Below are 25,114 nucleotides of genomic sequence, written 5' to 3'. Positions count from 1 at the left end.
TTTGTTTACTGCTCAAATGCAAACTCACGAGATATCTAGAAATTACAGGTCAGCCAACTCGCCGCTACAATTAGAACCCTTTTTTCTGTTTACGGTACTGGACACCTGAGGTTTAAAGTTTTCACTTCCAGACTTCGGGGACGGATCCAAAGTAACGTTAGGAGGGAACGCGTGGGGGGAGGGGGTTGCAGAATGGGAGACGAGATTTCTTGCAGCATGGCCAAGAGGTGGAGACTATACGGGCTCAAGCTTTATCATCCAGAAGGCTAACTCAGAAGGCTCTTGAGAGAGGCGATCACTCCCACCCCCTCGCCACTCTTATCCGCCGCTAGCAGCCTACAGCACATATTTCCTTGTACAGTATCAGTTATCGTTCTCTGATGTTGAGCTACGTGCACCTCTATTTCCTTGTTGTTCACACCAAATGGAAAATTTTGTGCGTTGTCAAAGATTCTTACCTGGAACTCGCTCTTCTCGCGGGTGTACAGCTCCTGGCGGGCGTTGAGCGTCTCCTTGACGCTTCGCAGCTCGGCGCTGATGCGCTCGTGCTCCTTGCGCAGCTGCTTGAGTGCCGCGTCCAGCTGGTCCTTCTCCAGCGTCAGGTTGTTCTTCATGGTGAGGAACTCTTCCTCGAGCACCTCGTAGCGCGTCGTCAGGTCGTCGTACTCCTCGCGCTCCTTGGCCGCGTCCTTCTCCATCTGCTTGCGCTGCTCCGCGCTCTCTTCCTCCATCTGCGCAGAGGCCCCGGATGAGCGCCCAGTTGGTGTTGACTGGTACAATAACACGCTACGTGTAGTATGGTCAAAGCGCCTCTTTTTGTGATGTCACTCAAGGGCATGACTGAGTGACCGGAAATGTAGCGCCGAGAACAAGATATCTTGGAGCGTGGTTATGCTTATGGAAGCGCGGAAAAAAGTAGTGAGACGGAGAACAAGTCTTCGTTCAGGTTTTCTCCACAACTTGTAATAAGTACTTCCAATATCTAAATCCTTACTAGCTTAACGCATTTTACGCACATGAAGAAGCGAAAACTCCAATGTTTGTCTCCGACAACCGTTTATTTTAAGCCAAAGGTGGTTGTCAATACGGATGGCCATCATGTTTCTGGAAAATGCGGTACGATGCAGGCTTAAAATGTACCACGAGGCCTGCAGTCGTTCTCATTGTGACCTGCAACACTCGCCGGCATTCAAAATTTCAACCAGGTCAAGCCTAGATGTAAAACTCAAATGGGAAAGCATTGATTGGGTTGACGCCATGCTGATGTGCTAATCTTGTCACGAAGTTTCAAAGGCTCAGTGGAGGCCTTTGAATTATTGCTTGCGCCTACCATTATAGCACGCTATGGTAAATGCTACGGCAGAAAGACGTCACTTCCCAATGACTTCCAAGAGCAGCCCCTGCGCGCATAAGTGCGTTTGCCGTGGCATTTGAAAACTTTGTATATCGAAGCCTGGTACAAACACAGGCAACGCCTGGTAGCGTCCCTCTGACTTTTAAGCAAGCACCTCGTGCAGTAAAAGTCAAGCAAGTGCCTCGTGCTGTTTCGCAGTGCCGTCGAAAGCGCCACCGACCATGCTTCGGCCACTGACCGAACCAATCAAGTCGTGGCGTCGACGGCTTCCGCAGTGAAAGCGTCTAATCACCCTTTCGTTCGAAGGGAAGGACTGCTGAGGGGGAAAAGTGAGAGAAAGCTCAGCCATGGTAGAGCCAGCGCTTTGTGCACTTCCGCAGAAAAGCGTCCAATCGTTCGTTCCAAGGAGAGGGGTGCAAAGAGGGAAATAAAAAGAGTACGGGTGCGTGGCATCAGAAAATAATACAATTTGACTATGGCTGCATCAATCTTCCCTCCACATTACCCCTTACTGCGGTACTGCGCCGAGATGCGTTTGTAATAAGCGAAGCTTATTCCTCCAGGCATAAGCCCAATAAACACATCGTAACGTCCCGCTGACCTTCAAGCTCAGCTAAGGTTACGCTGGCACCTCGCTAGGCTGGGCAAAGTGGAAGCGCATAATCGCTCGTTCGTTCCAAAGGGTGGGGGCGGAGAGGGGAATAGGAGAATAGAAGAAAGAGTAAGGGCACGTGTCATCATATTATATGCAAATTCCTTGTGCCCTCTAAGTGCGAAAACAATCTATCGCTCGGCAAACTTTGGCTTCACTCTAACTGTGCGCGTTCAATGCGCATTTCACTTGCCGTTCGCGCCGGCGGCGGCGAGCAGCATTCAGCGTTGCTTGTGGCGCAGTTGTAGATGCGGTAGTTGCTGCAACAGAAACGGCTGTTTGGCAGCCGCTTCTCCAGAACCGAGCTATCGCTCGACAAATTTGGTTAAGCCGCATTTAACCACGGCAAAATATATGGCTACGGTTTCATGTATGTATCGTGTCCCAGAAGCAAAACTTAGCGATGACCGCCGTCAACGCTCACAAAATTAAAATTTGTTCCTACCTTTCGCCTGAATTTTGTGTCACCTTTGTGTCGTGTGCTAAAGAGCTTCTCTGGCCATCCACGTGCAGACAGTGGGATAGCTCAATTCTTTTTTTATACTATACTGACCTCCTGCAGCTTGGCGACCAGTCGCCGGTGCTCCCTCTCGAGTTGGACGACCCTGTTCTGCGCGGCCAGCACGTTCTCGGCCTTGGACTTAGAGTCTAGCTCGTGCTCGCGCTCCATGCGCTCGCGCTTGCGAAGCTCCGTCCGCAGCTTCTCTTCGAGGTCGTCCATCTTGAGCTGCCAGTCCTCCTTCTCGCGCCGCTGGGAGTTGGTCAGCTGGCGAAGCTTGTCCGAAACCGCCTTCAGCTCGTTCTCTTTCTGCAGGGTAAGACAAGGATCGAGGCCAGAATATCGCCCTACAGCTTTAATCAAAGCACTTTTACATGATGTGTATGTTAGATGAAGATTGTTTCTGTGTCCACCAGATTCTTGAGCGGAGCACATATAAGCGCATGCATGCTAACAAGTGTTGTCTAGATGGCACGTAGCCAACTTTAGCACAGCTTAATCTGTTTAAAGAGAACGCTGAGGACTGAATTCACAATGCACATTTATTTCATTCATTGTTTCTTTACGGCCAGCAGCATAAAGTTGTTTATGACTGTTACTGTTGGTTGGGGAAGGGTGCCGGGTTTTAATCGCTTTGAATCCCAACGTACTGAAGAATATCAGATCAGATTATAAGGGTGTTACAGTCGTGTGTTTCGTAAATCAAATGTAAGAGTTAATACGCCTTAACGGTAGGTTAAGTAGCATTTGCGAAGTTCAGGACACGGAAATTTTTACTTGCTGCTCAATAGCAAGATAATACGGAGAAATGCTTGTACACAAGATTATCCCACAGCGGTAGCAATCGCACGAAAGCAGTGCCTAGTTGATTTATTAGTTTCAAGCGTTCAAGGCACGTGGTCCATTCATAGAACCTATACTGAAGAAAAGTTGCGCAACAGAGATGAAGATTGATTGATTGATTGGCTGTTTATTTGAGGAGGCCATTATTAAGACCCTGAAGGGGAGAGCCTGGGATTTGGTGTAGTGGTTCCGCCGCTGTCTACGGGCGCTCTAGCCCCTGGTTCGATTCTTGGAACAGAGATGAAGCAAACAGCAGTGAAAAAGAAACTGTGCGTGCACTGGGCGCAAGCATAGAAAGTAGAAAACAATCGGCTACACAACATTCTTCATCACCTGACAACTGAGTTGTACTGATGGGAATGTTTATATCAAATGTAAAATTAACTTCTATTGAAACGCTACACCCTAAAATTGTGTGCATGCTATGGTGTTAACAGTTTCAGATATTAAGCTTCCAATGCTGCCGATGGTGAAACGGACGAAGCGCATACCTTTTCAGCCTTGTCGATGGTTTCGTTGAGACGGTTTTTCATGGAGTTGTGCTCCTCTTGGAGATTCTTAATTTCTGCCTGCAGAAACTCGCGCACATCCTTCAGGTTCTTCTCGAGCTTCTTCTCGTGTTCTTGCTTGAGCCTGTTTTCCTGAGAAGAGAAACGGAAAACGAAGCAAAAGATAAGAATGTGTGGCGTGATATTTAAGACACGCGGGATATTGGTTTTTTAGAAGAAAAAAAAAAGGAACTGGCGATTACGATGCTTCATAATGCGATATTTGGGCGCAGCTCAGCAGTGCGCTGAGGCAGCTCTCGTGGGTTCTTTCGATGGCAGCTATGGTGAGCTTCTGCGGCGGCGGCGCGAAGTGCGTTTCAGGAAGGGACCGCGAACTGCGACTTAAGCGAACGCACATCATAGTCACGCGCACGCCCCCCTCACATTTTCGCCCCAGCGTCGCGCCGTCGAGCGCCTCGTGCAGGCACAGCATACTGCCGCTCACCTCCCCCCCCCCCCTTGCACACTTTCGGAGAGCGCTGGCTCGCGCCGCCACGGCGAACCACCCTCCCCTCCCAAATTTTCGCGACACTCTCCTCCTTTGGTTTCTTTCATCGTTCGCTCTTTCGTTCACTCGTCGGTCCAGGCCATCGTTCCCTCGGTTACCCCGACAACCGGATCAGCCCAGAGACGGCCGCCAAAGGGCTGCGCCCTAAAATAAGATGACCGTTGACACCCGTGCGAAAATGATGCTTTTGAGAGGCCGCCCATGACTTTCTCGAAAAATCCCAATTCAATATAGAAACCATAGAATCCAGTGACACTCATTATAAAGTCACTGTAAAGTCACCATAAAGTTATTCCAGAGTTACTTTAAAGTCACCTTAAAATCATCCCAAGACCACCCCTCCCTTCAGTAACGCCATTTGTCTTCTGCTCGTGAGGAGATTAATTGGTGTTGTTTTCAAGAGGCAAAATAATGACGCGTCCTCCAGGAGCGGTATTGAAGAGGTTTATGTAATTACTTATTTTTTCCGTTAGAAACGCCAGTGGAGGTGGGTAAACATGCTCTTGCACAAAGAAGTGTAAACGTGGGGGCGTTAAGAAAGTGATCTGCCAGAAGTTTCACTTGTCTCGTTTCGGGAAGCCAGTGTTTCACTCCACGCCTGATATCATGAAAACGCCACACGAGGCTGATTCAGGTGCACCTAAGTCTGTTGAATGGAAGCACAGATTTTTACTGGAACGCATGCAATTTTTGCATAGGCTTGTCTTCAGAGGCCCTTTTACCGGTGCTACGCAATTTCATTAAGCGCAACATAAAAACACCAGGTATAAAACGTAGCCTCTAATATGAGTTGTTTAACGCGCACTAAAGCGTTACTACATTATGCGAAAATCCGGCAAAAATTCCCCTGCCTGAAATTACAACATCTTCACCCGCAATTCTCCTTGCACATGCACCGGCGTCCGCGATGACCCAAATTCGCTGCCCGCGATAGTCACTAGCCGCTGTGCGATGCCCTCGTAATTTTTCGTTTACAGATCGGCAGGGGATGACGAATGATTCATTTCTGGTGGTTCGCTAGAACGTCCAAAATTACCCAGGTCACTGGGTTCCTACTGTTTTTTTTTTACCCCAGCATTCAGGGGCATTGGCGGAATACAGGTATGAAGTCTGTTACGTTACCCTCTTTTCGGCCAACGTGCCAAGATTGGCCATGGCAGTACAATGTAGGTCAATTAAATTTCCATTTTGATCTTTATGGGTCCTCCCCTCAGTGTATCTGCACTTCCTGCAAACCTCTAGAAAACTACTTTTAACAGCGAAACTGTTTAGAAAATCGTAATTTTTCGTGTCCGCAGATAATAATACCATGAAATTGCCGAGCGCGCACACGTGAGCGCGGGCCTCGCGGAAACCGCCCAGTGTCCCCTGCGGACGTTTGTCAAGCCAAGCATACACACTTAGGGTGATTGGCCAAGGTTGCGGGGACGGCGCCCGTCTGCCAAGCCAGGCATACCGATTTAGGGAGGTTGGTCAAGCTTGGCAAATAAAAAAAAAAGCTTCAGCGTTCGCAGTAATCATGGCAACACTTGCTCGGAACGAGAAAGACACGCCATAGCGTACGCCCCTCCAAGGTGATGTCCAGTGATTATCACTTAAAAAAAAATGAAGGTAGCTCACACTTATAGCAACAATGGTGGAGTAAAGGTTGTTGCGGCAGCGAAGAAGAAGCACATCGGCTGCAATCGTGGACTTAAACCTTCGTGATATTCGGGAAGGCTACGCACAGCTTCGCGACCTTTTTAAGTCTTACGCTTTATAGTGTGAGATTCCTTCATTTTCCTCAAAGTTCTACTCCTAATGTTGTGTGTTTTTTTTTCATGTGGCACACGGGACTCACTTTTTCTTGGAATTGTTTGTCCTTCTCCACCTCCTTCCGAGTCATAACGTCCAGCGTTTGCCTCATGTCTTCGAGCTTCCGCCTCAGCTCCTCCCTCTCTTTGGTCCACGTGACGCCGGCCTGGGCCGGCGATGCGGGAGGCGCGTTCGAGTCCTTCGACTTGGCCTCCTGCAACTGCACGCAGCGAGAAACAAGAGGACGGCAAGCGTTTAACAATCGGGGACGACTTCATTTGATACGAAAGTTAGAGCTGTGCGATAATGCCGATATCTAAAAATATAAATCAATCTTTGTTATAGGATGAGAGCAACATCGGTGACGCTATACTGCATCCATTGGCCGGATGATTTTTTCGAAGTAGCGACGATTCAGTTGAATCAGTATGAAATTCGGAATAAAATTATCATATGAGATTCGAGATTCAAGATTCTTGTTTTGCCCAGTTTGAGTGGGTAGGGCAGAGGAAAAAAAGCTGCGTGCGTAGCTTGACAGTTCCCCGGCACTTACAGTGGCGCGTTTATTACAGGACGACCGCCTCTGCAGCTCTCACTAACTTTCAGAAATTAACTTCTATTTCCTTTTACGAAAGCTCATGCTGACAATAAAAGTTCAATCCATCGGGATAATTTCGGAGATACAGCGTTAATTATACACAACAAGCTAGCAAACAAGCCTTATAATTTTAAATTTCCCAGAATTGAACTTGGGGTAACTATTAAGTGCACTACAATACAGAGGTGCGCCGTTCGGGGCCGACTGGGGGTGCCTTTTGCGATGAAAATTTCTGCTGATGAACGATGATGATGATTATGGCGCTTAGGGGCTTCGCCTTTGTGACGAGGTGGCGTTGCACAGCGCCCTTAGTCGTAACGCCACTGTACAATTACCTCGCAAAAAAAAGAAAAAGAAAAGAAACTCCTGTCGTAAGCAGCACCCCTGGGGGCTGCTGCTTTGCAGTTGGTTTTAGAAGTTTTGTTCGTTAAATTAATCCTTATTTATGGCCCTAAATAGTCTTATTTCTTCATTTTATGGTAAAAAGATTTATAAAACCCGTCAAATAACTGTTGAGTTTGATTTAAAAGCTTTTAGGGGGCTGCAACAGCAGTTCTCTGGAGAACACCTGCGCTCCGTATAATTTTTTCATCGCAAAAGGGACCCGCGCTCTCCGTTGGTTTTTTCCAGGTACGACACCCCTCTGCCTTCTAGTGTAGTAACGAGGCCAAACTTACTTCCGAACGAAGTTGAGCGCATTCCTTCTTGAGCTGTGTGTAGCCACTCTCCGTTGATTCCAGTTTTCCCTTGAGCAACTTGGCCTGTGTCTCGGCGCTTTGAAGAGCTTTCTTGCGCTGCTGAAGCTGAAGGCGAGGAAGGAAACAAAAACGAAAAAAAAAATCAATACTCGTTGTGTGGCGTATGTATCCTCACTAACTTCTATGCTGAAACGGCAAAGGTGCCGCTGACGTTAGACACATTTATAGTTGCACTTATAGATACCCTGCGCGTTCTCTATCGGATATCACGTAATCCGAATGGTGGGCTATGTTATGATTGATTCTCAATGTAGAACCGGGACATGAGTACAGACTTTTTACTGAACTATCAGCAAGCTTTTGTCTTTATTTTCCACAACATGCTCTACATGTAAACGTGAGAAAGTAGAAGCAATAAAGAAAAAAAAAGAACATGCGGAAACACACGCGACTTTTCGGGCTGTCTGTGGGCTGTCGTGTACAAGGAATCTGAAGACGATACATAGCATCCCGCCTAAGATCTCAGATCCAAGAGCAATGCTTTTTATTGCGGCCACACTGAACTCAATTATATAACGTTGATATTTTGCAGTCATTTTAAATATCTGCGAAGCACGAAATAAAGTGGACTAGGACTTCAGAGTAAGCGGCTGTTTCGTTTCATGGCACTACTTTGCCTCTCACACGATGTTTTGATGTGTGCACGATTAAACTCCGCACAAGTTAAACAAAAATAACCATGAAGTTTTCGGAGACATGTAACAGGATGTCTATGAGGCCCCTCGTGAGTTAACCCTTAGGCGAAAGGCGCTTTGGACAAAATGTCAACATAAATATAGCATCACAGTCGCCTACCAGTCGCCACATAGAATCTTCAATGGCAAAGGAAACAAAAAGAAGGCATGTACGTGTGCTCTTGAATTCAATAATTTGGTCCATATAAAGAATAAAATTTCACAGTTCACAAGCAGCGACGCTAGACCTCATAAAACGGAGTTCCATATGGCAGGGCCTATCCAGTTCTTGCCATTTTTCTTTTTGCTCGCCCGTCTCCCCCCGGTGAGCGCTTTTATACACATTAAAGCTACGACGCATTTTTCACATTAACATTGATCTAAATACTGCAGTAATTTTCCAAAGTTTACTTTCATAAAAACATTTCCAGTGGGGCATGAGGTTGAACCAGTAGATTCTTATTCAGTGGCTGAACGTCTTAGCCATTGACCATTGAGCACAGAGGAGGAGTTGCTCAAATTTCAAATTACAGTTTTACGCACCGTGTCTGCACCAGAGAAATGAGGCATGCAGTATTGGAAGATAACTTATGAATTTAGACCGAGCCAAAAAAATGACGGCACAAAGTACGTTGTTTTTCTTGTTAGGGGCGCTCGGGCTGCAGGCGCCTGATGTCGCCGTCGTCGTTCGTCGTCGTACTCTCATGTGGTCACGGTACTAAAACACCGGGACACTCGTTTTCCAACGTTTTGCTCTAGAACGCTTCATCTCCATGGGCAAAAACACGTACTAAAAGAACTCACCGGGACGGTCGTTTTTCCTTCGCGCTTGCTTGCTTGCTTATATTTCGCTCCACACTCGCTTTAATTTTAATATTTGCAGTTCTTCACATCGAATTTCACTTCTCCTCCGTCTTAGTAACTTGATGTCGCGTATATCAGCGCTCACCATGTGGCAAGAGAGAGGCTTACAATCTTTCAATACCCTTATACACTGCCTGCTTCGCCCCTCCCCAGGATTCACGTTAGTGGAGATGGCCCGTTTTTTTTGTTGTCGTTTTTCGCCTCCATCAGGTGAGCGGCCGCAACTACCGCTAATCTAATCATCAACGACGTACTCAGTAACCCAGCGCTTTGGCCACTGGGCATCAACCACAGATAGATGAGCCGTTGCTCACGAGCGGCCAGTTTGAGAACTTGCAAATTATTTGTTCATGATTTAAAAAAAAAAAGCCACCATATTCTCCATGCTCTTGCTCATGTTCAAAGTAAGGCTAGTCTGAAGCCTCGTTCACTAGCCCCCTCGCATGTGTGTGTACTCAGGAGCTCACCTCTTCCTCCAGTTCCTTGCCCTTGGACTCGAGCAGCTTGACGCTGGCCGCGAGGCTCTCATTCAGCTTGGACATGACGCCCATGCGCTCCTCGAGCTCCTTGTTCTTGGTGTGCTCCTGCGCCAGCTTCTGCTCCAGCTCTTTCTCCCTCTTGGCCGCCTTCTCCTCGATGATCTGCAGAGAGGCGATCTTCTCGATGACGTCCGCAGCCGCACCTCCCGGCGGACCTCCCGCAGAACCCTTCATCATGGTCTCCAGCTGCTTCTTCAACGCCTCCGCCATCTTGCGCTCCTTCTGCAGCTCCTCCTGCAACTGGTCCTTCTTCTTGCGCAGGCACTCCAGCTCGGACGCCATCTTGGATTCGCGCTGCTTGACCTTCAGCTTCTCCTCTTCCAGGGACTTCTTGGCCGACTCGACCTCTTCGAGCATGCCTTCCTGGGTCACCTCGCGGCTCCTCAGCGCCACCTGCAGCTCGCCTGCGTTTGCGGTACAACAAGAACGACAGCGATAACGCTTTCATGTCTTACGCAGCACCATGTCAACATGGTCGAGCACGGATATTTAGAACTAGATATCTTAAAATATCGCTTATATCGAGGAGACCGACATCCACTCGCCTATACACACGGAGTAATTTTGCGCATTTTATTATCGGTTTACTGGAGTAAATTATTTCACGCTTATATTTTTGCGCGATGGTAGGGCCAATGAGACGAATTATGACGATGGGGTACGATGTGGAATTTACTGCCAGATTCAGAACAGACACGAAGGTATGTACAATTCGGTAAGAGTGCACGAATTGCCGTTTTCTCTTGCGACTTTCTCTTGCGACAATTTTGGATTGTCCACCTAACATAAAATACCCTGCGTGCCGAAGGTATTTCATGTATTAAATTAAGCCGGACTAAAACAAATACATTATTTTTTTGTAGTTTTGTCCTTTCTCGCTTACGCTTAAATTGATTCGAATAGATGGTTGTAGCGCCTGCCTGAATTCTTCTAGACAGGCACAAAAAGGAAAAGAGGAATAATTCAGGCCGTATATGAAGTAAACATGTTTAACAGCAAAAGATAAATGTTTTGTGTACGCCAACCATTCGAGGAATTTAATACAGTAGGGTTTTCGCGGGTTCTCATCTCGACATGCTCCTATTCTATAATTATAGTGGCAACACGGAAAATCATCTCCTTCATTGTTACGTACTTCCTTTTATGCAGCTTTTATCCCCATGGAGAAAATTCTTGCATGTTGAAGGTTTATTGTGTTTTTCGAAATGAGGCTCTCACACGACGCGCTCCATGCAGTGAAATAAGCCTTCGCGGGCCACCCTTTCGAAAATTGCTCTGCGCACTCTTCGGGGCATGCCTGCTCGAAGAAATTACATTCAGCTGCCAATCAATTTCTATTTATCCTTTTACTGGCTTGCCCTCTTCTCGTGTGGGTACAAAACTTGGCATGAAATTAAGTTCGTGCGATCGATAGCACACCCCATCTATTAAGCTTAAACGAAGCATCTCCCAGCCCCGCTATCTTCCCGGGAAGCTCAAGCAATACTTCACTCAAGATGAAAAAATAGCGGATTTTTTTTTTTTTTCCTTTTTAAGCAGGAAGTGGAAGCCGACCGGGTCACACACGAAGATGAGAGCGGAGAGAAGTAATTAACGAACGGCCGTGTTCCCAACGTTAAGGACTGCCGCCTGATAGGAAAGCATTCCCTAAGAGGGGGCAAAAGGGGTATGACAATCCAGCCCGAAACACTTGCACGCTAACAAAGCACTTACAAAGAGAGACCAGACCTCCCTTCGATAGCCGCATTTTGCTCGTACCTAGCGGATGTCGCTTTCAGTGTTTTTCTCGCTTCAGTTAAAGCGAGTCCTTCCTGGGCCCCACGCCAGTATTGAACCGATATTAGACCGATAATTCGAATAACGGGGAGGATCAGTGTTGGCTTTCAACCTGAACAACACTTCATCCTACTGCCGTATGCTCTAAGCATTGGTAATTTGCATCCGATGCGCAGCTTTGCTGCTTTTAACCAAATTCCACAGCTGTCTCAACAGTTATTCGCCGGCCACAACCCAACAATGAATCAGTGATGGGTCAATTATTGGTCAATATTGGAAACCCCGTCACCGTAGCTTTCAATAACTGTCAAGCATCCGCGGTATTTGTTCAATATTGCACCGAAAAAGGCCGATTTTGGGCCAGCTGTCAGCCAAGATTCACTGGAAAATTTCACCAGGATAAGAACGTAACTGGGACTATACCGTTATCACATACACACCACATTTCACGAACATACCTGTTTCTCTGCTATTAATTTGATCACGTCCACTTTCATATGTCAGCGCCCGCTTTGCTGCGCTGTTGTCTGGTTATACTGTTCAGCTACACGAAATTGTCGGAAACAACTGTTTCTGGGCATTGCTACTTGATTTTCTTGGCAGAAGGGAGAATTGTGGTAGTTGGTTGGGATTCATTGCGTGAAGAATGCAGGTGGACGAGGAACGGCAGTCATCGGCGTGACTCTTCGTCTCATCTTTTTGCGTTGTTCCAACAGTGAGCTTTTTAAAAGTGATAGCAGCTGGCTGACGTTTTTTAACCACTCACAGCTGAGTTTGCGAGGGCGTTCAAAGTGTTGACGAAAGGTTGATTAATTGTAGGTTTAACGCGGTGACGCAACACAGGCGATGAGGCGCGCTGTAGTGGAGGGCTCCGGATTAATTTTTGACCACCTGGGGACCTTTAACGTGCGCCGAAATCGAACACACGGGCGTTTTTTTCTTTTCGCTTCCATCAGAAAAGCGGCCGCTGCGGCCGGGATTCGAATCCGCGTCCTTGGGCTCATAGCCCAACGCCTTAGCCCCTGAGCCACCACAGCGGGTTATTGACAAAAGGGCACGAGAACGTTGAAGCGGCCCTTAAGCGATATTAAGAGTTGCAAGAATGGAAGGGGGTGACAACAGCTATGCTGTATAAAACCCACGTGGTTACGCTCTAATTTTACTATTTTCTTATTACTACTAAATATCCCTACTGTGCTACTACACTGAGTCAAAAGGTAAGAATAGTTTGGTAGCCGTGCCCTGATGTATTGACCTTCTTTATCCCAGCCGAATAGTCAAGATTAGATGGCTCCCGTCACCGTGGTTATTTAAGGCAAAAGCCTTAGATGTCTAATCGAACGCGAAAGGTTACCGCAGTTGTCGTCGGCGACAACACGAATGGTACCAAAATGGCTGCTGTTGCAAAGAAAAATGTCACCATGCACAAGCCGACGGTATTACTAAACCGCAACTATGCCAATAAGCAATGATACTGAAACTTAACTATGTGCCCGGCAATGCCCACTTACAGCAGCTCCGCAATTAAAGTCTTGCGCGTGAGTGCAAGCTTCCCTGAATTTTGTATGCTTGTTTGAACCGAAGACTGCGCACCCTACATGTAACACTGAGTCTACACGAGAATGTAGCCAGCACTACCGGGAGAAACTTAGTAGAAGGTGCGCTCACTGATCTCGTCCTCGAGGTCCCTGATGATGTCCTTGAGCTCGCCCCTGGTGGCCGTCTCCCTGACCACCCGGGCCGTCTTCCTCTTGTAGTTGACGGCCTCCTTGAGCTTCTTGAACTCCCTGTTGAGCCGGCTGTTCTCGACCTCGAGCTGGACGATCTTGGTCTGCAGCGCTGACGTCTCATCCTCTTTGGCGCGCACCTTGCGCTTGAGGCCCGCGATCAGCTCGTTCTCCATGTCGCTCGGCTTCTCCTTCTTGGGCGCGTACTCCTGGATCACAACCGCCGACGGCGCGGCCCCCGCGGCTACCTGCGTCCGCAGAGGATGAGGGAGCAATAATTTGAATACAGACAAAGGGATCTGTGAAGGACAGCCATCTGGGATGCAGAATAAAACCACCCTTATGCGCTCACTCGGTAGTAACAGCGCGGGAAGTTTGAAAATGAAAGGCTTCTCGTTGTCCACGCATGAAAATAAGCCTCATATACCGGAACCCTTGATTAACGGCTCATTAACCCCTGTACTGTGCATTTGACTATGTTTTCTCGTTGTATTCTAGAGAAAACTATCCTTGCTCAACGGATGCAAATAATCAAGCTTCAACGATCACCGTCGAACAGTTCGGCAGAAGGCCGTCGGTCGACGCGGTATCAGAGCCCAGAAGGGCACCGTCTCGCTACAAGGATTTAGATATGAAGCACGCCGTAATCGGAGTTTGGGGGGTTAATTTAAGCCACCAGCGTTAAACGCTAGCGTGGAGGCAACTTTGACGGAAGAGAATTGAAGACTGGTTCTTGGGCTCTATGACGGGACATCTTGTTCTCTGAAGCAGAAAGGAATTGTCACATCGCGCATTTATATATATGGTGGGTCAGAATGTCTGCAAATGAAATGGTCAAGGCGGGGCAAAAGCTTTGCCGACAGCATTTCCACATACATGTTTGTAGAAAGTATTGGCCCGTGCAGCTGTCTAAGGTAAGACAACAGTTGCAGCCTTACTGCCACGTACTATTTCTCTTTAACAGGTATTAGAAACCGCTACAGAAAACATCGATTTTTCTTTAAGGGCACGCTCTCGCAATTAAAACATCGATACGCTGAGTGATATCGATACCAGAAGGGCTTCCATGTCGTGTTGTTAGTGAGTGAAATAGCGCAGCTAAATTGGCTGTCAGGCCAGTTAAAGCGGCAAAATGTTGATGCAAAACTGAACCGAATCACTGTCACTAAACACGTAGTTGTCATTATCGCAGGAAAAGCGACTCATGCCGAGCCCCCTTAGCCATAATGCAAAAGTACGTCGCTATGCTGTGTGCGTTGCCCGGAATTGATCCATCCCCCCAAAAATTCTGCGTCCCCCCCCCCCCCCCCCCCCCGCTTTAATCTTCCTTCTTAACAGGTAGACCACCAAGGCCAGAAGCGAACTTTGACATATTACATGTAGTGAATGGGACTACAATAAAGAGGAGTAACAGACAAGACAGTCAGGATCGGTGGTCCTGTGTTGCCCTCACCAACCCGGCCACTACAGCCTTCTGAAATTCACTGAGGTTATTTAATTAGCATATGCCGTGTGTGGACGGAGATTGAGCTGCGTGGACGCACGTTTTAACGATGGAAGGGCAATAATATCGCGGCAGAGTGGGCTTTTATGTTCGCGTGAGTGTGTGTGTTTGAATTAGGGCGTGCTTTTCAGCATCATCATTTACCATTCTTAAGCTCTTAAATTAACCATTCTTAAACACTTTCCCAATGCGACGTCCAACCTCTTTATGGCCTGCTTTCTTGCTACATCGGAACACTGGTCCTGCCACCATTATCTCCTTAGGCCATAGCGGGGGATTAACACCGCATTCCCTTATCGGCTTAAGTGAACGGCCGCTGTTCGGCGCCGCCCTGCATACTTGTAACCCTCCTCGGTTGTCTCGGGGATGGGGGCAGCCTGTGCACTTTTGTGCGAGTGCACATGCGAGCCATAGATTTCTACGGGCGGCTTCGTACAGCAACAGCTTTCTAGGGAGGTAGATGCTGTCCTGGGTGCTCAAGCTAGGTGCGGGTCCTCTCTGTGCCAGGTGGAAGTAGCCGTTCTGTTCATCCGAGTGGTGGCTGAGTCACGCAGCTATGGTCTGCCATGTTGTTGCTACACGACGGATGGATGGATGAACGTTTTCCAAAGGAACGCCATGTGAGTACACTATTAATACTACGTACGCCGTAGCCCGCTGCATACAGATGCTTCTTTCCCACCGGCCCCGCTCGCATACCTTTTCGAGTTCCTCCTTGAGTACGTTGAGCTTTCGCTCGGCGTCGGAGAGCTTCTCCTTGAGCTCCATGTTGTCGAGCTGCAGCAGCTCCTGCGGTCCCGGTGGCGGCTTGCGGCTGAGCCTTAGCTGGCAGCGCTTGTTTTCTGCCGTCAGGCGGTCGTTGTCGGCCTCCAGGTCCTGGGCCTTCTGGCGCAGGAGGCCCGCCTCCTGCTCCACCAGCTGCAACTGCCGCTTCAGGTCCACCTGAGGAAAAGCGGGCAGGCGGGTTCGTCCTCAGCGTGGCACCATACATAGCCTCGCTGTAGTGAAAGGCTGGCCGGGGAGCCCGGCCTCGCAACTATGGCCCCTGGAACAAGCCGGCTCATGTATTCTGTCACGGGTGCTTCCTAAAATCATTATCCATGCACCTGTATCACAACAACCAACGGCGTGTAAAGACGCGCAAAGTACGATAAAGCTAAAGACAGGCTCAAATCCCGAAAAAAGGATTGCTTCTCGGTATCTCCCAAAGGCGTTCTAGGTGCTTAGCCTTTACAAATCCCCCAGGAGATGCATTTTTACGGGAAACTACTTTGGCGAGTGTCCGGCTTCGAATGTCTTGCTTCGCGGTCTTCTTTTGCAGAGTACTTGTGACGGCGTACTTACAGCATTCTCTGCTCATTTTAGACTCTGATTGTAGCCTGATGTTGAAGAGGAGCCCGTGCTGCCGGTGTACGTGCAGCCGGTGTACGTGCTGCCGGTGTGTTGTCATTATGGATAACAATAAAAAAAAGAAAATTCCTGTTCAGGTTTAGGTGAGTTTCATGAAGTGAAAATCGCTATTGCGGCCCGAAGGCGGGACTTTGTCCCGTCGTAACGGTGTTGAGTTCATGCAATGAACCAGCTACAAACCCTCAATAGGTGACTTCATTGTAGTTCAGTTCCTGTTCGACTAAAACAATCAGTCGAGCCGATTCGCTAAGTATAGGTCGATAACTAGGCAATGAAACTGAAATTGTGGTGTAATATCTCACGCGGAGCACGTAAAAAACGCTGTCGAGTAATCGCGCTGATCACGGACTTCGGTGTCACGAGCTGCCGTTTACACACCCCCTCCCCCCCAAGAGAACGCTGCGTGCACCCCTCCGACTATAAACCACAAATATTCCACATAAAATGACCGCGTGTACGGTTGATTGATTGATTGCAGGGTTTAACGCGCCGACGCAACGCAGGCGATGAGGCGCGTGGTAGTGGAGGGCTCCGGATTAATTTCGACCACCTGGGGATCTTTAACGTGCGCCGAAATCTTTTGACTCACGGGGGTTTTTGCTTTTCGCCTCCATCAGAACAGCGGCCGCAGCGGCCGCGCGTGTACGCTTGGTTCGGTGCTAACAACGTCGAAAACGATAGTGTTCCTCCAACCCCTGCCAGATAACTCCACTTCCATCCCCCTCACACCGGATCCTCTCCTATTCTCACCTTCCCCCGGGGTGACCCATGGGTATAGGCGGGTCACTGTACGGTCGTATGTCGTTCATCAGTAAATAGTAGCCCACGGTTTCCTAGCCGCTGACCTGAGAGTGTGTAACTGATTGCTTATTACTGGTGAGTGCTCCACAAAGTAATCCATGCTTCTGTAAAGAGTCACTAACTCATGATAGAAGTGGATTAAAGTATTCGGTGCAGGTCTTTGTACTGCAGGGGACGCAAGCACGATGATGGCGATGAAGCGCCAATCTGAGCGTGCCACTATGTCGGGCAGACCAACGGGTATCTTTTCTAGCTGATCAGGTGATAGAAAAACACGCAGATGGTTTTTGTGTGCGTTTAAAACAAGGACAGAAACGCGAACGCAACCGTGCGTTCGCAGCGACCGCGACGAGCAGCTCGGCGAAAGCATAGTCCGGTAGCTGCGATCGAGGAACGACTCACATTGCATTGCAGCGTGGATGCGGAAGCTGTGGGCTGCTTTCTCACGACGCGGGCGCACCAGCTTATAGACATCACGCGAACGTAGGGAACAAAGAGCACACCAAACGCGTATGAATGCGTGAGAAAGCAGCCTCATGCGATCAATTCGCACGGGTGCTTTGAAGTCGGCTGATCAACGTTTCGAAACCCATGCACATTGATTGCAATCACCTAAAAATATGAGACAAATTGGGGAGTGAGTATACAGCTTCCCGGCCCGGCTATTGTTAGCTGGGAGGAGAACTCCTAGCGCGGTGAAAGCATAATTTTCTCTCTTCTGCTTAGCCACGAGCTCCGAAGGTGTCAAATAGCTTGTTAACCTGTTATGGCTAGAAAGACTTCTGAATTGACCTTTGGTGTGTTTCGAAATTTATCTCGAAGCAATTGCAGCAAATTTATCAGATACCTTAGACATAGCCTTTCAGTACGTCTGAGGGCCGAATCATCTCCTATAGTTCATTACACATACTACATGCAGCACTTTGGAGGCTACATTGTTGTCAACAGTCCGCCCACTGAGGGCGCCTAGCTCACCGTGAAGGAAGCGACAAAAGGCGCCGGGGCCTTGCAGTTCCACCTGCCGAGAAGGGAGAAGGGAACGTCCTTTCAAGGCCCGCTTCACGGTGAGTTAGACACCCTCATTGGGCGGACTGATGACAACAATGTAGCCTCCCCAGTGCTGCACGTACCTTGCGGAATGAACCGTAGACTCTTACCTGCAGCTCGCTGTCCAAGGAGCGGCTGCGCACGATGACCTTGGAGGCTTTTCGTCGGTGCACCTCGACCTCTGTCTGCAGCCGCTCGTTCTCTCGCTCCTTCTCTATGAGCTTCTGACGCAGCTCGCGGGCCTCGTACTCGAGCAGCTTGGCCTTCTGCCGGTGGTACACGTCCACGTCCGCCTCGTTCTTCGGCGGCGCCGGAAGGTCGATCTTCGTGAACGGCTGGCTCACCAGCTTGTCCTGCAATGGCCACAAGGGGAAAACGAAGCGGAGTGCTGTATGCCACCGTTTTTCGTCCGGTACAGCTCAGCATAGATACCTGCTGTTTCGTCGTGCGCACTGAACCGTTTTACCGTATACATTGGACCCCAAGGTTGTAAGCAAAAGTCTTGTTCTGCCCAGGCACATGCACTCCTCGAACTTGTAATAGTTCTTGTTCCTATGGGGGTATTCTGAGTCTGTCCTCCACTCCATGTGTTCCCTCAGTTCGACTGAATGGAGTATGCCGCAATGCCTTGCAAAAATCGTTTTCAGGGATCTCTTTGTCTGCACGCTTGAGTGGAGGAGAGATTCAGAATACAGGGACTAGTCTCATCAGAATCAGGGTCCCAATTCTTCGGTTACTGCAGCTTGGGAGTCTGTCAGGTTTTCAGAGCACAGGGAAGCCTGCCGCTCCAACTATGCCTCATAGAATTCATTCTATAAATCTACCTATATTTCAGGCAAATATTTCAAGGAGCACTCGATGACAAAGCGCGTTCTAATGAGTAGTAGCACTAAGTGGGAAGGGCTATTTTCAAGAGCGCTCTGCGTGGCCCCTCTGAAACTTTCGAAGCTATCTAACGGAATCTGTGCGGAATCGTCACTTTTGTTACGAGCATAAGGGAACCAGATGTTGATGCAGTCGTGAGACAAATAGGAAAACTTTACTAAATTTATTGTATACGAATATACGTTTTTCAGGATGCGAACTACCCATGGACATCCACGAACAGGACAATAAGGATAAGGTTATTTTAGTTGCGTTGCTGACATTCATTCGCTATTCAACGGTGATAAAACATACTAAACAAACAAAATTCATACGATAGTTAACGTTTATCTGCGGGTAAAACAGAGCAAAGTTGAACGGAAACCACCTACACCTAAGCCTACAACTATCGCAGAGCCTCGATCATACCGCGCAAGCAAGGTACAAGAAGGGCAATCACTCCCGCTTGTGAACATCCACAATCAGAACACTACATCGTTTTCAAATTTAAGGAAAGAAATGTACTTCAATTGTTAGACTGCCTCACAGAACATTCCGAATAAAATCCGGAGGGGTTCAAAAGAGAAGCAGGTACTATAGAGGGGCTAGCGACACTGCGACACGCCCGTACAAAACAGGACCGCGATCATTCGTCTACGGGATACTGACACTTGTGTACACACTGGAACACTCATTAACAAAAAGGTGTCCCCTGATTACGAAGTGTGTGCTCCCTGCCTCAAAATGACTGGTGTTTACAGGCACCTCTATAGAAAAGGAAATGTGTAAACGCTAGGAGCTGTAACACGTGCTGAAGAAGGTGTATACTGGAGGTTGCGATTTGACCTATTAAATTCACAACAATTGACCTATCGCACGAATTAGTCCTACGGAGCTCAAGAAAAAGAAGATGAGGAAGAATAAGAATTACAGACACTTAAAATCGCTGCACAAAGACGGGACACCGAAATGCAAAGACGACGCTGTGTGTGTCTCTGTTTTCCGGTTCCTTGTCTTTGTGCAGCGATTTTAAGCATCGGCATTCATGTATGCCAACTCACTCAAACCGCTACTATCCTGAAGAAGAAGAAGAAGAAGAAGAAGAAGAAGAAGAAGAAGAAGAAGAAGAAGAAGAAGGGGTGGATGAAGAGAAGGAGGAGAAGGTGCTGGAGGAGGTGGAGGAGGGTGAAGGGGCTTGTTTTACCTGCAGGTACTTGACCTCCTTCTCGAGGCCCTCGATCTGCTGCTCCTTCTCCTCGACCTTTCGCCTGAGCACGCTGGTCTCCTGCTCCTGCAGCTCGAACTGCATGCGCAGCTCCTCGAGCGAGGCCTCTTCGTCGCTGCTGCTGTCGTCGTCGCCGCCGCCTCCGGCGGGGCCCGAGGAGCTGATGCTATCCCGGCGGGCGCTCAGCTTGCGGATCTGCAGCATGAGCGTCTCGTTCTCCTGCTCCATGTTGTTCATCTTCCGCCGCATCGTCTTGCTCTCTTCCTCGGCGAAGCGCAGCTGCTCGCGCAGGTCCGTCTCGCGCTCCATGGAGTCGTACAGGTCCTTGCACATGGTCTCGTAGTCCTTGCCCATCACGGACTCCTTGCTCTTAGAAGCCTGTCGAAGGGGAAGCGATAGAGAAATGAAGAGGGGTGTAGAATCGTATCAAGCCGCAAATCGTACCCCTGGCTTGGGGTCACCCCGGAGTGATTGAAGGAATAATGAGCAACGAGCGTATTTTATGCTATCTTGCTTTATTTTATCTTCTGTGAAAACGCCTCAGCCAGAAATTCCCCTTCGTGTGTCGTCACAGAGCCAGGCACGTGGCAAAAGGCAGTTGGAGGTTTTCTGGCGAAGTAGTTAAATGGACTAGGTTTTGAGGATCCCTTCTACACAAACAATTCTGATTAAATTATTACCATCTTAAATCTAACGACGACCGGAGTTCCCAGGTTTTTTCAGTAGATGTAAATGGCTTGTACTATTCGCTACCACATGACTTAATTCATTCTAGCGTTGAAGAACGCATAGACCAATTTGGTGCTATTGCCTTACAAAATTCGTCTGGGTTAAGTGTTAGAATTTTTTTTAACTTCTAACTTTGTATTTTATTCTTATTGAACAGATGTCGCACTGAAAAAAATAGGAATATTCTGATGCTAGATGCTTATAATGTAATAAAATTATTGGTTGATCGAAACAAAGTGATTTGATTAGTTTATCCATCGATTCAAGTTGTTGATTGATTTTAATTGACTGAGTGAAATGGTTTATTTGATAATATGTTCGATTAGGCACTGGCCAGTTTTTGTTTTGGTACATGATAAAATGTAGGTGCGCTTCACGGATGATTCATACTGAGGTGCTTGGAATTTTAGCGTGGGGCGAAGTTGTCGATCAAATCATTGTCTGTATGAAAGGAATTAATTTAATAATTGCATTTCAATTATTTATTGGACGACCAGCTTTATCGGGCCTTGACCAGTCCCACCCCATGTATATATGGTAGTCAAATGTATTTATGTATGCATACATTGGGGCATACCAAATGTTTTTATGTGTGTATACATTTGAGCACACCACAGAGGCATAGAACGCATTGCATTCCGAATGCAACCATCCCGGGCTTTAAAAAAAAAAATTACTCCCACCTCCCCTCGCGGGAACCCCTGTGTAGATGCGACGCATAGGGGTTCCGTAGTTGTTTCCGTTAGGTTGATTCTCCCATCGCGTGAAACGTGCCGTGAACCCCCTGCCGCGGCTATGACGCAACGTGGCGCGGCTATGACGCAACACAATCCAACACAATCCACTTTAATCCAATCCAATCCAAATCCAAGCCAAGCCAAGCCAATCCAATCGAATCCAATCCTATGCCTCTCACGAGAGAGTGTTCGCTATCAGAGAGGAGAGTGCAGCTCGCGCGGCGAGGAGAATGGGGGAGGGGTACGGACGGACAACGACGCCGTATGGAGGGACAGTCGCATCTAATATCTTCCATTGGACTCAGTCCACACTGTGTGGTATTAACAACGGGAAACAGCAAGTAGCTGCAAATCTTGGTTGGAAAAAAGTTGCCATAAAAGCTCGGGAAACGCAATTGGAATTCCTAAAACCTGCGTAATCGATTATAAGTAAAACCGATTCTCGTTTCTGGATTTGAAACGCTACATTTCAACCGGGCATATTTGTAACTTAGATTTATTTGAATCCATGATCAGGATCGCCACTGTAATCCTGTGCTTCCCAGTGGAGAACGTTTATCCCCAACAACCCCACAGTGGTGCTATGGGACATCTGTGGGTTCTCAAGCACGTCGGTCCCAGGGAACCCTGCTACACCCCATTAAGTACCAAGAAACACCCCCCCCCCCCCCCTAGCCCCACCATTTTTCATCCCGTTCACGCTACATTCACGGGCAATAAATTCAAAAGGAGGCAAGCTTGCTTGCTTTTGAATTAATTGCACGTGAATGTCGACTTTACGCGAGCGCGTATGCTAGCGGCACCTATCTCCAAACAGGAGAAATGCGCATGGGGGTAATATAAGGCCGAGATTCAAGTGCAATAGTTTAACCACTCAGCCTGTTTTGAGAGTCTCGCTGGCTACAAGCTGCTGGCGGGATTTATTGCGCAGCTCGCGCCTTTGTGTTATGCACTGAGATGTGCTTACTGACACTCGGGCATGAGTAATGGAGGTCCCTTAGATCGATCGCACCTCGGGTTCGCCAACTAAGTTACTTGGCGAGTGCGGAACGAGGGAAAAGTTATCACTGGCTAGCGGAACCGCGAGGAGGGGCCTGCGGAACCCCTAGGTTCCGCGGAACCCACTTTGAGAAACCATGGTCTAGTCGATACTTTGTTACCATATCGTCGTACCCAACAAAGCATCCTAACGACGCGTGCTTTGCTTCTAATTGGCCGCACAGCCACTATCCAGGGTCTTATAACATGTATGCGTAACGGCTACAAACAGTGACGAGAGGGGTTTCTCTTAGCGCTGTGCGTATTCCCGTCATGACGCACCAACTCGCCAAAGCGCCAACTCCAGCGCATGAGAAGCGCCGGACGTATAATGCTTGAAAAATAAGAGCACACCGACTGCATAATTTATGGCAAAGCAAACTGTTACAGGCACACTGAGCGCTTAATCTGTGATCAATTCCTAAAAAACTGTTGCCGCGAAACAATACATGCCTTGATTTGCTATGTGGCCACAGTAGAATGCTAATCCCTTTCGTCGCCGAAGCCAGCACTGCAGGCTTTAGAAGAGGGCAACACATCGTGCGGCAAAAAAGGCTACACACGGACGAGTGACAAACTTCTGGCGCGACATCAAGAGTCAGGACGACTAGCTGGCACTGGAGCGAAAGGCGTGATGTTTAATGAATGCTCTTGTCGCGCGAAGTAAACACGTTTTGACGGTGCATTCCGGAAGTGGAGAGGGGTTAAAGCGAAGCTTCCAGCCTCTTACTGATGTCGCCTGTAGTCCACCCAAGCCACGCTGCAGGAAAGCCAACTTTTTCTGACGATGATGATGATCGTGAGTGAAGCGAATAAAATTAAAAACACTTCCCGTAGCCGGTATCGAGCCTGGGTCCCTCGCGTTATGAAACCGACGTCTATCCGATTGTGCGTGTGGAAGCAGTTTGGACTTGGAGAGGGGTGCGTGGACGTTCAAAATTACCCGTAAAATTCTCCCCTCCGCGTAACGACGACAATGGGTGAACGTCATGGAATGCCCGAATCAGTAAAGCTCTAAGAGCCCAGTCGCAGTGCAGAAAACCGTCCAATTGTTCCAATAAAGAGCGCACAGTGTTACGTCAGACTCTCGACCAATAGCAGATCGTCAGGGTAGATCACGCCACATAGGCGGATTTTGGGGAGTTTCGCGTTACCCCACAGTTGTCCTTTCGGCGGAGGAGTAGTTGATTTTAGATGCGAAGCATCTCATGCTCGGGGCTGTGTCCCTTTCTCCCTCGTTGTTGTCCGCCGTCCGCACTCTACTGCGCATGCGCGTCTCTTCAGCCCCGTCAGTGCTTGGCCTGACGTCAGCACAGTCCACCATAAAAAGAAATTCTTAGGCGGCGCCCGGTTTCGATCCCACGACTCTCTGGCCGCAACAGGAGGTACGTGGCGCTCTTCCCACTGCGCTACAAACCAAGACGGGAGCATGTGCTACGAACGCGCCTTATGTCCTTCACTCATTCAAACTACGCCAAGAAGCTACTGATACAACGAAGACACGCGAAGCTGAACGTCAGCGGAAACTACGAACTGAAAACTTTAGAGGAGGATGTTGAATTTCCCGTGGGAAAGCTGTGGCGGGAAGCGCCACGCGCCTTGCAGCTCAACCAGAGAAGAGGACGGAGAGGGCGGGCAGCGTGTGAGCGCGCAATAAAGAAAGACGAGAACTAGGAGGTGTTCGATCAGGCAACGCGTGTGTCGGTCTCTTCGCTGTCTCTACATTTCTCTGTCTCTACATGGGGGTTCACACTACGTTACCATTCGTGCTCCGACAAATGAAACAACATACCGGCAACACAATGGAACCTACACGGAACCCTCATGATGCTTCGCATCCTCCTCATGGTTCCCCACAGGAAGATGGTGTAATTTTTTGTTTGTTTCATCTTCATGGTTGGCGGGAGCGAGCCGCAAGCATAGGAATGGGACAACTTATCAGTGCCAAGATGAAGTGGGCTATTTACCTGTGTCCACTTTGTTACGATCGCAGAAATTAAGACTCTTGGGATAAAGTCCCTGCTACCATCGCTCATGGCTCTTGTCGCTGCACTTCTATATTACCCCTCAGCGATACCGAAACACGATGACACCAGTTTAAATTTCTTCCAGCTGACATACTCAGAATAATCCCTCTCATCTATCTTGTCGCTTACGATTTCTTTGCCCGCATTCTGACACGGCACTTGAACCAAAAAATTATTACTTCGATTAGCCCAGCCTTGTTACTTAGACTGTTTTTGAGCACGTATTCAACACTGAAACTACCCGATTTTGAGAATCGGATCTTAGAACCGGTGTTCATGTATTTGCCACCTTCTTGATTGAAAAGAGAAGGGGGAATTAGAAAAAATAAGAAAGTGAAGCTTCACTCCGAAAGCCAGCTAATATATTAGTGTGCAGAGAGGTAGGGAAGTGCGTAAAGATGGAACAGCAGGGTGTATTTTATTGCCAACCATAATAGAGAATTTCAGCATATCGTTACCGTGTTTACGTTGCCGTTTACCGTGTTTGCGGGAGTCGACTGCGCAGCGCGAGAGTTACCGCGAACGGTAACTTACCGGCACAGGCCTCACCGTCGCCAGCGGCTTCCGGTAACACGGTAAACGGTAACGCAAACACGGT

At 48.4% G+C, this 25,114-nt stretch overlaps 1 protein-coding gene across 1 annotated transcript in view; it reads right to left on the bottom strand.

Moving 5' to 3' along the window:
• LOC144174903 (uncharacterized) overlaps window positions 1–25,114 on the bottom strand; it is a 59,392-nt gene that overhangs the window by 27,033 nt on the left and 7,245 nt on the right. The window contains exons 2-11 of the mRNA XM_077703882.1: window positions 19,965–20,363; window positions 18,007–18,249; window positions 15,338–15,580; window positions 13,076–13,382; window positions 9,560–10,035; window positions 7,474–7,599; window positions 6,245–6,418; window positions 3,840–3,989; window positions 2,560–2,814; window positions 459–731 (exon numbers count right to left, since the gene is read on the bottom strand). Of these exons, the coding sequence (XP_077560008.1) occupies window positions 459–731; window positions 2,560–2,814; window positions 3,840–3,989; window positions 6,245–6,418; window positions 7,474–7,599; window positions 9,560–10,035; window positions 13,076–13,382; window positions 15,338–15,580; window positions 18,007–18,249; window positions 19,965–20,363 (2,646 nt within the window). The remainder of the gene's footprint in view (window positions 1–458; window positions 732–2,559; window positions 2,815–3,839; window positions 3,990–6,244; window positions 6,419–7,473; window positions 7,600–9,559; window positions 10,036–13,075; window positions 13,383–15,337; window positions 15,581–18,006; window positions 18,250–19,964; window positions 20,364–25,114) is intronic.

This window comes from Haemaphysalis longicornis, unplaced genomic scaffold (genome assembly GCF_048455015.1).
Source record: "Haemaphysalis longicornis isolate Haplotype H1 unplaced genomic scaffold, Haemaphysalis longicornis Haplotype H1 scaffold_3, whole genome shotgun sequence".
NCBI classification, from domain to species: Eukaryota; Metazoa; Arthropoda; class Arachnida; order Ixodida; family Ixodidae; genus Haemaphysalis; species Haemaphysalis longicornis.
Note: the sequence above shows the minus strand (reverse complement) of the source record. Positions and strands in the feature narration are given on the sequence as shown.